The 17,194-nt window shown below is 39.8% G+C and overlaps 1 protein-coding gene across 1 annotated transcript in view; it reads left to right on the top strand.

Moving 5' to 3' along the window:
• Nucleotides 1-12,716, top strand: part of LOC113015504 (kalirin-like) — a 58,408-nt gene extending 45,692 nt beyond the window's left edge. The window contains exons 45-57 of the mRNA XM_026157489.2: nucleotides 7-120; nucleotides 1,349-1,419; nucleotides 1,503-1,569; nucleotides 1,679-1,782; nucleotides 1,864-1,933; nucleotides 3,130-3,216; nucleotides 3,585-3,677; nucleotides 4,920-4,970; nucleotides 5,499-5,576; nucleotides 6,111-6,296; nucleotides 6,378-6,549; nucleotides 7,133-7,278; nucleotides 7,367-12,716. Coding sequence (XP_026013274.2) covers nucleotides 7-120; nucleotides 1,349-1,419; nucleotides 1,503-1,569; nucleotides 1,679-1,782; nucleotides 1,864-1,933; nucleotides 3,130-3,216; nucleotides 3,585-3,677; nucleotides 4,920-4,970; nucleotides 5,499-5,576; nucleotides 6,111-6,296; nucleotides 6,378-6,549; nucleotides 7,133-7,278; nucleotides 7,367-7,552 — 1,425 coding nt within the window. The 3' untranslated portion in view covers nucleotides 7,553-12,716. The remainder of the gene's footprint in view (nucleotides 1-6; nucleotides 121-1,348; nucleotides 1,420-1,502; nucleotides 1,570-1,678; nucleotides 1,783-1,863; nucleotides 1,934-3,129; nucleotides 3,217-3,584; nucleotides 3,678-4,919; nucleotides 4,971-5,498; nucleotides 5,577-6,110; nucleotides 6,297-6,377; nucleotides 6,550-7,132; nucleotides 7,279-7,366) is intronic.
• Nucleotides 12,717-17,194: the final 4,478 nt, after the last annotated feature.

The following is a 17,194-nucleotide window of genomic DNA, read 5'->3' as shown; positions in this document are numbered from 1 at the left end:
ATGTAGAAGGCGAGGAAGGAGGAGGCAGGGCATAGTGGTGGGGAGGAGGAGCCAGAGGAAGAAAGCCACACCCCTCTACCACCCCCAATGCAGATCATCAAAGACCCTAACAATCCTGAGGTAAGAGTGGCTCTGTTTAAAGCTAGAAATGTTTAATGGCTGAAGATGAATGTGGCATAAATTTCTTAATATTGTATTTGCTGCTTTAGTCACGAGGTAAAAAACCTCTTCAGAAAACTTTTTGAATAACTACAAAAATAAACTAAATGTTTTTATACAGAAGAGTGGTTTATTTGAAGAGTTTTCAGTCCTGATTCAGAGTTGCATGCAGCACAGATAGAGCACTAGTGGAAGATACTAGTGATCCTCATATGTCTCCTGCCAGTGGACCTCATAGTTACATAAATACCCTGCACTGGTTTGAGTCATATCTATCTGGTACATTTCAGTTTCTTCGTGTTACTAAAGAGAGTTACTCATGGAGTTCTGTAGGTTCTTGTGTTGGGATCAGTACTTTTCATTGTATACATACAGGTAATATTATTAGGAAACAGCATACATTTTCGTTGTTGGAGTTGATACCCAGCTGTAGGTACCTATGAAACTAGTTGACACAAATCAATTAATTAAACTACAGGCATGTCTTCAAGGCCTGAAAGCCTCCATGGCATATAATTCCTTTATCCAAATTTGGAAAAATGGAGGTTACTGAACTTGGTCTTAAAAACCTTGGAAGCATGGTGTCTAAGCAGATACTGACTCTGGATGGCATTACCATGGCTTCCTGTTAGGAATCTTGACCCGATATGTCCGTAAAGGCACACTGTAAGAGATGTCGGACTGTTTTTTTTTCTTGCTGTATTTCTACATTTCTAAACATCCTGTCTCAGAGTGATGCTGAACAACTAGTTCAATATGTGTTACCTCTATGATGGACTATTGCAATTATTATCAGGCTGTCCTAAAAGATCCCTGAAAAGACTTCATTTTATCCACAATGTTGCAGCAAGAAAACTGTGAGACCATATTTCTCCTGTAATGGCTTCTCTTCATTGGCTCTCTGTTGTATCCACAATTATATTTAAAAATCTTTCTCGTCACATATAAGGTCTTGACTGATCAGGCCCCATCTTATCTGAAAGATCTCATAGTAACGTATCGCCTCAATAGAACACTATCAGATTACTGGCTTGCTTGTGATTCCTAGTGTATTTAAAAGTACAAGGCGGTGCCTTCAGCTTTCAAACTGTGTACAGTATTCACGCTGTTTTCTTGTCATCAATAAAAGATTACAGTTTTCTGAGGTTACACAGAACTCTTTTAATTTCAGCCTTTTCTATTTCTTCAGGCTCTAGACTCAGATCAGGGATCAAATGAATCAGACACGGAGCAGAGAAACAAAGCACTAAGAGGACGCATGTAAGACAAACCCAAATTTATTACAAAGTCCAAGTTTTGAATGCATTTTTAAGGAGACATGAATTTTGTGGTTCTGTGTGCAGGTTTGTCGTTAATGAGATGGTCCAATCAGAGAAGGACTATGTAAAAGATCTGGGAGTGATAGTTGAGGTGAGACACAAACATCACACTGAAAGAAAGGACCTACTGACGCTCCACCCAAAAGACTCTACAAATGTCAATCTAAACGTACGACATGTTCTCTGCTGACGTTTCTCAGGGCTTCATGTCCCGGCTGGAGGTCAGAGGGATTCCAGAGGAGATGAGAGGAAAAGACAAGATTGTCTTCGGCAATATCCAGCAGATCTACGACTGGCACCGCGAGTCCGTGCCACAAATGCACACGTGAACAAACACACTTCATTATATACACAAAGATGCTCACTGGGTGTTTTTCTGTTTCAGCTTCTTCCTGGTGGAGTTAGAGCGTTGTATTCAGAATCATGACCTGCTCGCAGACCTCTTCATCAGACATGTGAGTTCTACAAACAAAATGACTTGTTCAAAACAGAATATATAGCATGGCTCTGACCTGAGACCTCAGGGACTCAACTCAGAACTCATTTGTCTTGACTTTGGGCTTCATTTAGAACTAGATTCAGGGCTCAATTTATTTATTTTTGTCTCAAGATATAGGAATCAGGATTCAAATAGGACTTGGCTCATTACTTTTTATGGCTTAGCTTAGAACTTTGTTCAAAGTTTCACTCAATTGTCAACTTAAGACTCAGCTTGTCCCTGCATTAGGACTTGACTTGTTTGTCCTGGCTTAGACCCACAATTGATTATTTGAATATTCACATGATCTAAGATGTGAACAAAGATGTGGATCATTACCATGATCTGGGGTTACCACTGAAACCACTGTGAGACCTTGCCTCAAACCATCAGTGACCTACTGAAGTGAGCGGGGGGTTGACGTGCCTGGGAACATGTCTTCCTAGTCCAAAGTGGTTTCCTGGAAAGAGTGACCAATGTTTTATAAATGCAGGTGAGTCTTTTCCTGTTGAGATGACTCCTCCATGTTGTACCATACATTTATAGAGTGGCTGTTTGGTTTCTTCTATAAAAGGGTCCAGGCCCTCCTCGCTGCACTGCACTGCATACCATGATGTTCATCTTGCTTTTAGGAGTTTTGTCCTTGCAATGAGCCAGTTTTTGTCTGCTAGATTTACTACGTCTGAAGTGCACTGGGATGCCATGCTTGGAGAAAATTTCCAATAAACATGATACAGGAACAGAAAAAGTTGTTGTCATTCTGTTTCTCCCTAGTTGGTGTCTGGCATTCTTTCCTCTGCATTTTCACTGATTTGATGAAGGCCCAGTTAGGATAACCACATGTTCTAAGAGCTTTGTTTACGTCTGTGTGTTCCTGTTCCCTTCTGCCTTAGAGGGAACCTCCTCGCTGGTCCCAAACAAGTTTGTGTTCCAGTACCTGGTGAGAGTCAAGGTCTAGCATGAGCTGAATAACTCAGAAGCTACAACAACATGGGGCTCAATTCTAAATTCATGACTTGCTCCTGAGGTTGAACTTGGCTCGAGTTGTTGTCTGCACATAGGATTTGAGTTATCACAGAACTCAGGACTTCTTGTTATTTGCTTGGGACTTGACTCAGGATGTGTTGAAGACCTAATACAACTATTTCTTTTTTACTTTCTTGTTTTTTACAGGAGCGTCGTCTACACATGTATGTGGTTTACTGTCAGAATAAGCCGAGGTCAGAGTTCATCGTCATTGAGTACGAGACCTATTTCGAGGTAATGCGTCGCTTTTCTTTTTTTTTCTCATTTCTATACTTGGCTATTCTTTTCTGTTGTTTTTTTTTTAATGATTATCTTATAGAATAGAATCGAATAACTTTATTATCCACATCAATGGAAAGTTGTTTTCAGTTCACAAGGCCATAAACAAATAATCAAATCAACCCGTAATAGTTTCTTTTATTTTTCCTTTCCTGATTTTTTTAAACATTACTATCTTAAAAGTTAAAAAAGGGGGAAAAAAATCGAAAGAGCAGGCTTTCCTAAAATGCACGTTCTTGAATGGACCTTACAATAGTAAAAATCAGCCAAAAACTGAAACTGAACCAGACCTTCTATCTCTGTCTCTGCCTGTCTGTCTGTAGGAAATCCAGCATGAGATCAGCTGCAGGATGTCCATCAGTGATTATCTGATCAAACCAATCCAGAGAATCACCAAATACCAGCTGCTGCTCAAGGTCTGTGAAGAACCTGTCAACATGATTTGTGTTTACACTAACTGCTTAAATGAAACATTGATTTTAAAATATATTTAATGCATTTTTGGTGGAACCTGAATGTTACAATGGAATTGCTGGTATCTGTGGAGTAAGTTTGGGTATTTTATATCCTGCTTAAAAATGCATCTGCCCAGAGACCATAGAAGACAATTACCCAGTAGCTAAATGTGGTACAGAGGTTCTTTTATTATTAGGGTTATTAGGGTTTGTGTATTTTCCCTGACAAATATGGCATAAAACTAAAAACCAAGATAAATTTGGAATTTGACCGGAGGTGCTGATCTTGATTATAGACTGGTTGGCTCTCAGGGCAAAATATATCGGATAAAGAAATTAAATTTCACTAGTGTGAATTTTTTCTTCTACCAGTGCAAGAATTACATGAAAAAGTATGAAGAGAGTTTACAGATGAGAAGCAAAAAAGAGCCGTCAGGTGCTCAAAATAAACCTTAGACTCAAACGTTAGAAAAGGCTTTTCCTCGCAACATGTCATGTAATACAACTTATACAACTTAAAATACAACTAAAAATAAATATAGTTTCATGCATCGGTCAAAACACTCCACTCCAGGTACAGGACGCCCAGCTGAAAACGCGTCGAGTGCCAGAGATTCACAGAATTTACAGAAAATGCACTATTTTGTGAATTATATCGTTATCGGGATGAGAAATGTCTTCTATCGGGATATGAGATTTTGATCATATCGCACAGACCTATTGGCTCTTGTTCCAGGCTTGGATTAGAACTTCGGTCAGGTGGAGTTTTTAACTTTTATTGAGGGACTTGATTCAGGACACAACTCGGGATGCAACTTGGGATTTGTTGTTTTTGAGTTGGAGCCGACCTCAAGACTTGAATTGACTCATTCTAATGTTGTCTTTGAAATTAGCCACGATTTGACATGGTTTAGTATTAGTATTATTTCGGACTCAACTCAGGCAAGAAATGTGTGGGTTGTTTTATTAACTCCCTTAACAGTTATTACCTGTGCGCTCTGATTGGTTTACAATGACAGCCTTCCTTGTAATGGCATAAATTTTGTACTTTTGGGTAGAGCTTTTTGTGAGAAATCAGAGATAAACTCATCAGTTCATCATACCAGCGTGTATTTTAAGATATTTTCTGATGTTACACTTTAAGGACACACTATGACTTTGGCTGAAATTCAAACACTTATATTTTTTCTGTTTGTTCATCAGGATTTCCTCAAGTATACGTCGAAGGCAGGGCTGGACTGTGAGGAGATTGAGGTAAGTTTTTTCTTTGCTTTCCTTTTCTGTAAATCATCTCATAAACTTTCAAAAACATCAAACAACTGAACCACAGCTTTGTTCGTGTTTTTTGTTATTGATCAGTTTTAGTTTGATAATATAAAAACAGTTGTGTTGTGCCACAAACTGTTCTGATAATACACAAAGGCACAAAGGATCTGCATTCTGGGAAACAGTTTATTTACTGAATTTATTATATTTTCATTCAAATTCTTGTGACCTTTAAACTTTGATAAATTTTTTGTAAAAAATAGATATTTATTTTTTAAGCTTTGCTAAGAGTTGTAAAAAAAAACTCTAAAAGACAACAAACACATGAGTTTTGTTCTTCAGCAGACAGCTGTTTCTGTCTCATAACCAACTAGCAGGAGACAGCAAAGAGCTGCTGCTGCTTCTGGCATAGTGAAGATCGTTATAAATGATTTACACGAGATGGTGAATCATCGCCCTGAGGACTAACACAAACTTTTGTAATATTTAGTAACTGTGTGTGTGGTCTGTGTACAGAAAGCGGTGGAGCTGATGTCATTGGTTCCAAAACGCTGCAATGACATGATGAACCTGGGACGCCTGCAGGGATACGAGGTACACCTGTCTGTCCACCTGTCCGGCTGATTTGTTTTGTTAGCAATTTGTTGTCACTAGGACAACATAGTAACATAATTGATTTCATGCTAATTAACACTGAAAGCTCTGAAAGAAATTTGATAATATTTCAAATTTTAAGTTTCCATTTTGGTCTACTAACACAAAATGGACAAAAAGCAGAACTGAGCCACGCAGAGATGAAGGACAATGAACAGAACCCAGAGGAACACCATATTACATTGATAACAGCACACACGGCATAATAATGTTGTTGTGGGTGCTGCTACCGAGCTCTACAACAACAGCTTCTCAAGTAGTTTGTGTGCAATTTACCTGTTTCAGGCACATATTAATTCAAAAAAATTAGAAATGTGTGTAGAAAGCACAATACAAACAATTAACAATGACATATATGAGGCATGTACACAATTTACTTTTGCTGATTTCCTGGAAATGTAAAGTTTGCTGCAGGGTACCTGGACTCTTATCCATCGGTCTTTCTTTCTTCACTCACCTCCTCGTGCTTTCCAGGGAAAGCTAACGTCTCAGGGGAAGCTGCTGCAGCAGGAGACTTTCTGTGTTTGGGAGCAGGACGGAGGCGTTCTGTCTCGCAGCAAAGAGCGCAGAGTTTTTCTGTTCGAGCAGATCATCATCTTTAGCGAACTGCTGCGCAAAGGCTCCAACAACCCAGGATACCAGTTCAAGAACAGCATAAAGGTCAGACTGGTCAGCACTGTTTAGACTCGACACCGTCTTGAGGTCTGAATTAGGAGTAATTGTGTTATTGTTTGTGTTCAGGTGAGTTATCTGGCAATGCAGGACAGCGTGGACGGTGATCCCTGTAAGTTTGTGTTGTGGTCTCGTGGGTCGGCGGAGCGCTTCACGCTCCAAGCATCTTCTGCCAGCATAAAGATGACCTGGGTAGAGACCATTGCTTCCCTGCTGGATGCCCAGAACAACTTCCTGTCAGGTAAAAACCTTGTCAAAAACATTCCTGAAATATCTGAAATATCCATTATGTTACCTGTCCTAAAATATCCTTAATTCTCCTTGGAAAATTCCCTTTCATTGTCATTGGATCACCACTGATTTTGAAATCTCTTATTCAACTGAAATGCTACTGAATCTCAATGGAACATCTTTTATTATCTTTCTCATATTCCTCAAATACTTTTTGTTTTACCCTAAATATCTTTAAACCATATTTAAATAGCCTTAATTTCCCCAAACCACCCTTAAACATCTCTGTTATGTTAGTAACGTTGGGCTTGTGTTAACGTAAACCCCCCTTAAGTCACCCTTGAAATCTTAGAATACCTTTCGAAGTCTCAAATCCTCTGCAAGCTGTTCAATCTTTGTTTAATGCCAAATGAATCCAATTTCCAAATTTCCCAAAAATGTCTTCCTTACAACCTCCTTGAAAACTCCTTGAATCAATCAAAAGTATCATTTTTGTGAACAACCCTCCAACATTCCTAGATCTCTATGAATCACCTTAAATCTCACTGAAACAGCTCATGCATATCCATGCTGCATCTAATCTGTGCCCACAGCTCTCCAGTCTCCTATTGAGTATCAGAGGAAGGAGGGCGTGATCTCTGTGACACGGCCACTGTCATCAGGAAGGCCGCCATCTGCACCGCCAACTCCCAACGGTCACGCAACTCAGCCCCCTCCTGACAGTGAACAGGAAGATCAGGTTTGAATCCCTCCTTTCACTTTCCTTGTGTACCATAAGTTCTTGAAAAACTTTCTTACATCAGACCATATGACCTTTGACCCTTCAGGAACTGGTTCTGGTGCTGCAGGACTTCGTGGCGGTGCGGGAGGATGAGATCTCTGTGTTTCGGGGGGAGAAGGTTCAGATTCTGGCGTCCAACCAGCAGGGTCAGAGTCTGGTCTATCGGCCGGCCAACAGCGATTCGCCAGCCGCCGAGGGCTGGGTGCCACGCAGCGTGCTCAACACACACTGACATTTACACATGAACAAACACACACTGGCAGCAGGGTCAGAATCTGGTTTACTATTAGTACATACACAAACACAATGACAGCACTCCAAATACTAAATGCAAAATGGGTCAAAAGCATGTTGGGAAATATTTGTGCAGCAAAAAGGTAAACATGACGATGGCAATGTCTGCGTGTCTGACACTTTGGACAAAAATATGTCTCCTCCACTTTCTCATTTTCTCACCTGATGAGATTTTTCAGAAACAATCATTAGGAATTATGTGAAAGTTTTAAGCATTGCAGAATATCCTTAATATTACATCTGGGTCCAAGGGGCAACCCTCCATAGCAACTTCATGGATCCTCAAAGTGTGTAACAGTGGAGCTGGAGCATACTTGCCTGACATCAACAAATTAAAGTGTAATTAGTGTTCTAGTTGGTTGTTTGGTTTTAACTCAAAATTTCTAACAATCTTTGTAAAAAGTTGATTGCAGCTTATTTGAAGTCCAGAATGGTGTGATTATGCCTAAAGATTGTTCTCAGTCAATAGCAGTAGACTAAGCAGAATAAACTAGACCTTAATATCCTCAGGCATCACCTCCAGAGAGGTAGCAAGGTTGAACTTGCTAAACACCTCACCTAGAAGGTGTTTAACAGGGATCCTAGTTGGATGTATGAACCACAAGTGGATCCTTTCATTGTGGAATAGATGCTCTACTTTGAGCCTGTCCCAAAAGACCAAGATCCTGATCCAGTCCAGACCCTTCGGGCTATTATAATTTCTTCTGCTTGAATCCTCGTATCCAATATTGGTCCTTGGTCTCTCTTTGGTCACTATTCACAGTTGGCTATGAATAGAAAAGGACAGATAGTGTTTGAGTTGTAGTTGATTGATGTAGAATCTCAGGATCTTGTTAACATGTGGGGGATATAAGTGGGTCTTTGTGGTGAACTCAATCCAAATGGAAAGCAAAGATTTGCCGCGTGTTTCTCATGCAAATACAGTGAGTGGATTGCGGTGTTTGAAACTATAAGGAAAACTGTTTCCTTCCAAAGCATAACCGACTCCATCACTTTCTTCAGTAATAAAGTTGAACCATATCGATTCAGCAAAACAGCACAAATAGCAGTAGTAACATTTCCCTCCATTTTGACTGTCAATGGTGTCAAGAGACTCCAGAGTCAATGGACTAATCTCGGCTGGTCCAGTTCTTATTGGGGGCCTCCTGAGGTTTTCCTACGACAGACAACAAATCTCTCCAGAGAGTTTGGTGTCCATCCTCAGTTAGGCTTAAAAAAAAACCCAAAGGTGAGGAGTTCAACAGGCATCCTGCTCAGATTTCAGGACCAGCTCAGAGTTTTCTCTTTCACAAAGTAATCTCTACCTTAACATTTTTTTCCATTGTTGTCTCTTTATGTAACAGTGCTATGACCCATCAGAGGGTTAGGAACTGGAGAGGTAGACACTGCCATCATTTATGCTCTGAAGGTTTCCTGACATGTTTCAGACCCTGATTACTGTTCAGCATTTTAGACTTTAAACACACACACACATACACTCTCCCAGCAGCAGGTACTGTTAGTATCCTCCCTCATTCCTGGTGCTTTAACATTCAGCCAGAACACAGCTCTTCACCTCGTTCTATCAGACGCTGCCGTCAGGGTCCAAGCAACCAATAACCCACTCTTATGACTTCACAAACTGTTCTCCGTGGGTCAGTGGAAGGGAGGTCATATGACCATCATTACAGTCATCATCACCACCATCCAGACGGGGACTCCAGGAAGAAAAGACAGTCAAAAAAATAAATAAATGAAAGCCTCCTGGACGAGAAGAGGCAAAAAGACCTATCAGCCAATCAGAACTGAGTTCTCTACGCGTCGTTCTGTTAATAGTGTGTATAAAGAGACTGAGGACACACACACACACACACTTCATACACACACCAATGCTATGATGAAGATGCAGATGAAGATTACTATGAAGATAATTAAGAATAATAGAATCTGTTTTTCACCTTAATAGAGAGAAAAAAAATGAGAGAAAATGTTTGTCATATTAATAACTGCGTGCGTGTGCATGAGAGCGAGGGAGAGCGTGTGTGTGCGTGTGTTAGTAACGCCGTCCTATGTGTGTGTGTGTTTTTCCACCGACAGTTAGGTGGTGTCCCGGTGTAGCGTTGCCATGACGAATCGTTGTGTTTGCGGTGACACCATTTTTTGTTTGTTTATTCGTTTGGTTGGTTTTTATAGCAAACCAGAGCTGCTGCCGCCCTCCTCCTGCCCCGCCCCTTCTCTGTCTTTCTCCAGTCAACAAGGTGGCCTCAGCTTTGGTTAGTTTGATATTCTGATTATGCATTTCTCGTTCCTGTATATAGACCAGACGTCCAACTGCTACTCTATGTACTGTGGACACTGAACCGGTCTGTCTCTCAGCAGCCCAACCTACTGTGACTGTCTGTTTCTACTAAAACCGAAGCTGTAACCTTCAGCACGCTCTCTACCTGTCTCTCTCTATCTGTCTCTCTCTCTCTCTACCTCTCTCTCTCTCTCTGTTTCTCTGGTGCCATTCTCAGACAACACCCCGGTCCTTAAGGAGCTGCGCAGCCTGTCAGGTGCACTAAAGAGCGGTTAGGGTGGAGGATAGTGAGCTATGAAGCAAACTATGAATGATTTAACTGGTGTTAAAGGAAAAGTTTGAGTTCTTTCAAGTCTATCTTAATATAACTTCTTTAAACTGATCTAAAAATGTACAACCTGTTGGCAACAGCTTTCTGGTTTCTGTTAGCAGAATTATAATAACACTAACAAAACTTTCAGTTCCTCTAATGTCCACTTGATGCTGCAAAAATGAGTCCCTATACTTAGTCTCCCATGTTAAAATGTCCAACTTCAGCCTGCTACAGAAAACAGTTTTGGTCTAGTTTCCCCCTTTGTAACAACTGTATGGGGCTGAATTTAGTTCATAACTCACATGTTTAAACTGCATTAAGGCTTAATGTTTGCGTTATTAGGGGTGGGGCCTTGTTGAGTGACAGGTGACTATAGTGTAGCTGTCTGCAAGGTTTCACCTTAGTTATTTTGAAGTCACTTAGCTGGACCTTTAGGGTGGGTTTGAAGTGATTTGTGTAATTTGGTAATAAAACAGAATCACATCATCAACATATGGTGATATACGCATATAGCTTAAGCTCAGTCTGTCCTTTCTGGATAATTTTTTAAGGATCAAGAAATCAAATACAGAATACAAATCTCAAAACTATTAACCATCTATGATTTAGCTGTTTAAACTGTATTTGCATTTGTAAACAATAAATGCCCAATGAAATAGGTAGCTTGTAGCATTTCCAGATTATTAAATTTGTTTGGGAACTTTTTTGGTTTTAAAAAAAAAAAAAAAAAAAAAAAAAAAAAGCTACAACAGAAACCAAGAAACACCTGATTCCTGTGCAGGTTTCAAAGGAAAATATGTTACTAAAGCTTCTCTTAATGTGCATATGGAATGTGATTGGGACTAGTATATTAAGACAGACTTGAAGGAAACCTAATGTTTTCTTAAAGGGCAACACACACCGATGGCACTTGACTATGACATTCATTAGACTTTTTGTCCCAGCTACTGCAAACCTGGCTTTCTACTAAATGTCAAACTATGTTTGGCAGCATAGCTTTGATTCAGTCTGTTTCAAATATTTTTCTAAGCTGAATGGTGGACATCAGATTGTCCATAACTTTCTGGTTCAAGATGGTACTTTGGGTTAAATATTACGCTGTTTGGCAACATTTACTTTACTGGGTAATTTTGTGTTAAATCTCTTAAATATTATATTAAAAATCTAACGTTTAGCTGCAAATTACACAACATTTTATCACATTTGTTGAACAGTTTGTAATTCGTGGCTGTAATTATGAAGGGAAGCGTTCCTGTCTGCTTGTTGTATACTGGCTGAAAAATAGTTAATAAACTGTTTATTAATAAATAGTTAATAAACTGTTCTCTAAAAAAAACAAACATCCTTGCTAGCGGTTATCCCTGCTGTATCTGAGCTTCCGTTCAGCAGTGTAAATTCTTTTCTTTAGTATTTTAGACTGATAAAACACTATAGTGCTGATTTCTCACAAGAGAAACAGTAAAACAAAACAGTATAGTGTGACCAATCTACTGTTTCTCATCTTTTTAAGGAAACAGATGTCAGTATACAAACTATTTCTCATACTCCCTGATACTGAATTTTCTTTTACTATTATTATTATTAAAATGTTGAATATGATGATTAGTTACTCTTTTTCCTTTATAATTGGGGATAAACTGGTTTCTTCAAAATACTTGTTAATTTGCAGCTAAACAGCAGCAGGCCTTTTCAGGAAACTGGAAACAAATTACACAAATGTCCAAGTTTGTAGTGAAAAAGCAGAAAAAGACAGTGTTAATGTCTTGTAATAGTCATTATAAATACCAACATCCACTTCTTCACATAAACATGCAAACACAAATTATGACTGTCTAAAATATAAGTTAATATCGAGTCCTTAAAGACCTTCAAGCTACTTAACATCAACATGACATTCGTCAGGTGAATGACCCTTAAAAACAGATGCCACTTTGGTCCTTTTACAGAGCTGGCAAAGGATTTTGTGTCAGTGTGATAACTGTCAATGCAAAAAAAAAAAAAAAAAAATTATTATAGTGTTCAAAATGCTTAAAACATGAGCAAGGTCACAACTTTGGAACTCGGAGTGCACCAGAAGGGTTTCGATTTGATTGCCGAGCATTTCAAAAGGAACTCCAACAGGTGGAAAGCTGTGCATTATGAAGAGTTTGAAAGTTAAAAGTATTTCACAATGAAGGTGCTACAAAGTAAAGCTTAAAATAAAATGTGGACCATGATTAAAGGTTTAAGATGGATAACTGTGCACTATAGAGGTGTTATAAGTTTGGAAATAGCACACAGCTTAGAAATCAGTGCACTATGAATGGTTTGAGGTGAAAGGTAGTGTACTAAGGTTTAGGATGAAAAATAGTACACTACAAAGGCATAGGGTGCTGTTTGAGACCCAGCCTTGTTGCCGACTGGCAAACTCAACTAACCAATCAACCAGTGTTATTTGTACAGAACTAACAGCTGCTAACTGACTGCTAACAGCTCTCTGTGTTTGTAATAAACGTCATTTTTCATCCAAAACAGTCTGTATGTGGCTTCTTCATCTGGACTTCTTTTTTTTTTTTAATACATGGATCAATTACTACATTTATACATTATAACCATTTATATTTTGCATATAAAAAATGGATGTAGCCCAGGGGTGTCCAAACTCCGGCCGCGGTCCATTTTTAATTGGCCCGCAAGCAAGGGCGTAGATTTGGCATAGACGGAAGGGACGTGTCCCCATCAATATCCAGCGATTATTGAATTGTCCCCACCAATAATTTGATCTCTGCGAGTAAAGAAAAACAACTGTCAACGTCTCATTCACCCAGCGGTGCAGAAAGAGTTGAATTACGTTCTCTACTGGAGTCCTACGTCATGTGACAAATCTGGCCAATGTGATTGGCTGTGCCTTTCAGGGAGCTCTGTTTAGTTTTAGCAGCGGCAAACCTGCGCTGCGAGGAGGAGAGGAGGATGGCAGCAAAAAGGAAGATCCTGGATATAAGAAAGTTTTTTTCAAAGAAACCTGTCAGTCGCTTAAAGTCAAGTTCACTCATAAAATGTGTCCGTCACAATAACGTTACAGGCTATGCTAGGCTTTGGCCCACATCAGTCTAAAACTGTATGCAACCATGAATAACGTGTTTTGGAAACTAACTGCACAACAGGCAGCACTATTAGTTATCTCAGTCTCCCAGAGTAGCATTTCTAATTTTGATTGAAACTATCAGAGAAAGCGGCAGCCTCGAGCAAGCCAGGTTATTAGTTTACAGAGGCTGTTAAAATTATATGTCTAACGTTAAAATGTTAGTGACACAATAATTTCATCCTAGTGGTACTGACCATTGACTGTTTTCTACAGTCAGCGAAAGACAGCGGTGGGTTTGAAAACGATTTGCCGGGAGTCCGGTGTTCTCACGGGCTCTAGTGAGCCTTGCCTCCGGCTCGCTATAGGGCTTTGGAGTGTGATGTCACGGGGGTGGGCGTGGAAAGGATTTTGGCCCGATCCGCCATTTTGGGGGTCTAGCGCAAGTGAAAAGGGAGCGAAGTCACACACAACAGCCATGGTTCGTATTTGCTGTGTGGTCGGCTGCAATGTTCGATCACACGACCGGCAAGAGAATAAGCTTGAAAATGGTTTATCTTTTCATTCTTTCCCAACCTGGAAGCAACATGAGCAGCTCGTGTATCGATGTTACCAAACAAAGGCGTCTAGGCAAGGCAAGGCAAGTTTATTTGTATAGCACAATTCAACAACAAGGTGGTTCAAAGTGGTTTACAGAGACATTGGAAACAAAAACAAATAAAAAGCATGATTTAAAATTGATTAAAACAAGCAAACAAACAAACTAAATAACAAACAAGCAAACAAACAAACATAACAGTATGTAAAAAAAAAAAAAATCAAAACAGATAAAATCAGAACAGTATATAAAATCAGTAGTTAAATGTAAGTTTTGAAATTTAAGCTTAAAGTGTGGATTTGGTGCTTTATTCAAATGCAGCTGAGAACAGGTGAGTCTTCAACCTGGATTTAAATAAACTGAGTGTTTCAGCTGATCTGAGGCTTTCTGGGAGTTTGTTCCAGATATAAGGAGCATAAAAGCTGAATGCAGCTTCTCCGTGTCTGGTTCTGACTCTGGGAACTGATAAAAGACCGGATCCAGATGACCTGAGGGATCTGGATGGTTCATACTGGGTCAGGAGGTCACTGATGTATTTTGGTCCTAAACCATTCAGAGCTTTATAGACCAGCATCAGAACTTTAAAGTCTATCCTCTGACGGACAGGCAGCCAGTGTAAAGACCTCAGAGCTGGACTGATGTGGTCCACTTTTTTGATCTTAGTGAGGACTCGAGCAGCAGAGTTCTGAATGAGCTGTAGTTGTCTGACTGATTTTTTTTTTTAGGTAGACCTGTAAAGATGCTGTTACAGTAATCAAGCCTACTAAAGATGAATGCATGGACTAGTTTTTCCAGGTCCTGTTGAGACATCAGATCTTTTATCCTCGAAATATTTTTGAGGTGATAGTAAGCTGACTTTGTTATTGTCTTAATGTGTTTTTCTAAGTTTAGGTCTGCATCCATCACTACACCCAAATTTCTCGCCTGGTTTGTGGTTTTTAGATGTATAGATTGAAGTTCTCTGGTGACCTGTAATCGTTTTTCTTTGGCGCCAAAGACTATTACCTCAGTTTTGTTTTTGTTTAGCTGGAGAAAATTGTGGCACAACCAGTCATTGATTTCCTCAATGCATTTACCAAGAGCCTGTACAGGGCCTTGGTCTCCTGGTGACATTGTGATATATATTTGTGTGTCATCTGCATAGCTATGATAGTTTATTTTGTTGTTCTTTATAATCTGTGCCAGTGGGAGCATGTAGATGTTAAACAGAGGGGGTCCCAAGATGGAACCTTGGGGAACTCCACATGTGATACTTGTCTGCTCGGATGTGAAGTTACCTATTGATACAAAGTATTTCCTGTTTTCTAAGTATGTTTTGAACCAGTTTAGTACAGTTCCTGAAAGACCTGCCCAGTTCTCCAGTCGTTTGAGTAATATGTTGTGGTCAACTGTATCAAATGCTGCACTGAGATCCAGTAAAACTAAGACTGACATTTTTCCACTGTCTGTATTCAGACATATGTCATTGAACACTTTGGTCAGAGAGGTTTCAGTGCTGTGGTTGTGTCTACAACCTGACTGGAAGGCATCGTAGCAGTTATTCTGTTTTAAGAAGTAATTGAGCTGTTGAGAAACTGCTTTTTCAATGATCTTACCTGTAGTTGTTCATTTGTGTCTTGTCAAGATTGTCCTTGTTCAGTATAGGTTTTATTACAGCAGTTTTTAGTGATTCTGGAAACACACTTGACATTAAAGAAAAGTTGACGATCTGTAACAGGTCTGACTCCAAAGTCTTTGGGACCTTTTTGAAAAAACTTGTTGGCAGGACATCTAAACAGCAGGAGGAGGAGTTCAGTTGACCTAAGATGTCATCCAGGTCTTTGCTGTTAATAGGGTGAAACTGTTTTATGGTGTTTAAACTGTTTTTCGGTGGACACAGTACATATCCTGGATCTGCTGTTGATGTACCAATTGCTTGTCTAATCTTTTGGATTTTGTCTGTGAAGAATTTGGCAAAGTCATTGCAGGCCATGGTTGAATGAAGTTCAGCTGGCACTGGCACAGGAGGGTTTGTTAGCCTGTCAACTGTAGAAAATAAGACCCGAGCATTATGGCTGTTTTTAGTGATGATGTCAGAGAAGTAGGACCTCCTTGCACTCCTCAGTTGTAAATTATAATTGTGAAGTTTCTCTTTATAGATGTCATAGTGAACCTGGAGGTTTGTTTTTCTCCATCTGCGCTCAGCTTTCCTACACTCTCTTTTTTCATTTTAAACTAGTGTGGAGTTTCTCCATGGAGACTTTTTCCTTCCAGAGATAACCTTCACCTTAATGGGAGCAATTGTATCCATTACATTTAACATTTTTAAATTGAAACTATTGACGAGCTCATTGACTGAACCTCTGGACAGGTCAGGTGTTAATGGGAAGACCTGGTTAAAGATCTCACTACTGTCTTCAGTTATACACCGTTTTGTGATCACTGCTGTTGATATATTTGTGTGGGCTGAGATTTTACTTTCAAAGAAAACACAGTAATGATCAGACAGGCCCACATCAGACACAGTAAGGTTTGAAATGCTCAGGCTCTTGGAGATCAGTAGGTCAAGAGTGTGTCCTCTATTATGTGTGGCCTCTGTTACATGCTGAGTCAGCCCAAAGTTGCCCAGAGTGTTACTCAGGTCTTTAGTCCCTTTGTCCTGAGGGTTGTCCACATGGATGTTAAAATCCCCAACAATAATTACACAGTCGAAATCAACACAGATCACAGACAGCAGTTCACTGAGGTCATTAAAAAAGTCTGTGCAGTATTTGGGAGGCCTGTAAACATTAAGAAACAACTTTGGATGGGGCCTTCAGCTGTAAAGCCACATATTCAAAAGACTGAAAACTTCCAGGGGATAGCTGCTTACATTGAAATGATTCATTAAATAGGACAGCAACCCCTCCTCCTCTCCTGCTCACCCTGGCCTCACTGATAAAACTGTAGTTAGGAGGGGTCGTCTCGATGAGAACAGCTCCACTGTTATTTTGGTCCAACCAAGTTTCAGTTAAAAACATAAAATCAAGGCTGTGCTCAGTGATTAAATCATTAATTAAAAATGTTTTCCCAGCTAAAGATCTAACGTTTAATAAAGCCAACTTAAGTGTTTTAGAGGCATTACTTGTCCCCTCGTGTTTGGGAGCAGTCTGTGGCACACAAGGTATGTTTACTATATTTAAAGATCTTTTAGAGTGCAGCTCTCTGTGTTTTGACCAGGCCACATGTCTCCTTCTGTCACCTAAAAGTACAGAAATTTTAAAACCTTCTAGTAAACAGGGTTCCAGCTTCTCCTGGGAAAAGTCACCACTGCCATAATCCTCGCAGCCCGGACCCTCCACACATCACACA

Source organism: Astatotilapia calliptera, chromosome 23 (assembly GCF_964374335.1).
Source record: "Astatotilapia calliptera chromosome 23, fAstCal68.1, whole genome shotgun sequence".
Taxonomy (NCBI): domain Eukaryota; kingdom Metazoa; phylum Chordata; class Actinopteri; order Cichliformes; family Cichlidae; genus Astatotilapia; species Astatotilapia calliptera.
Note: the sequence above shows the minus strand (reverse complement) of the source record. Positions and strands in the feature narration are given on the sequence as shown.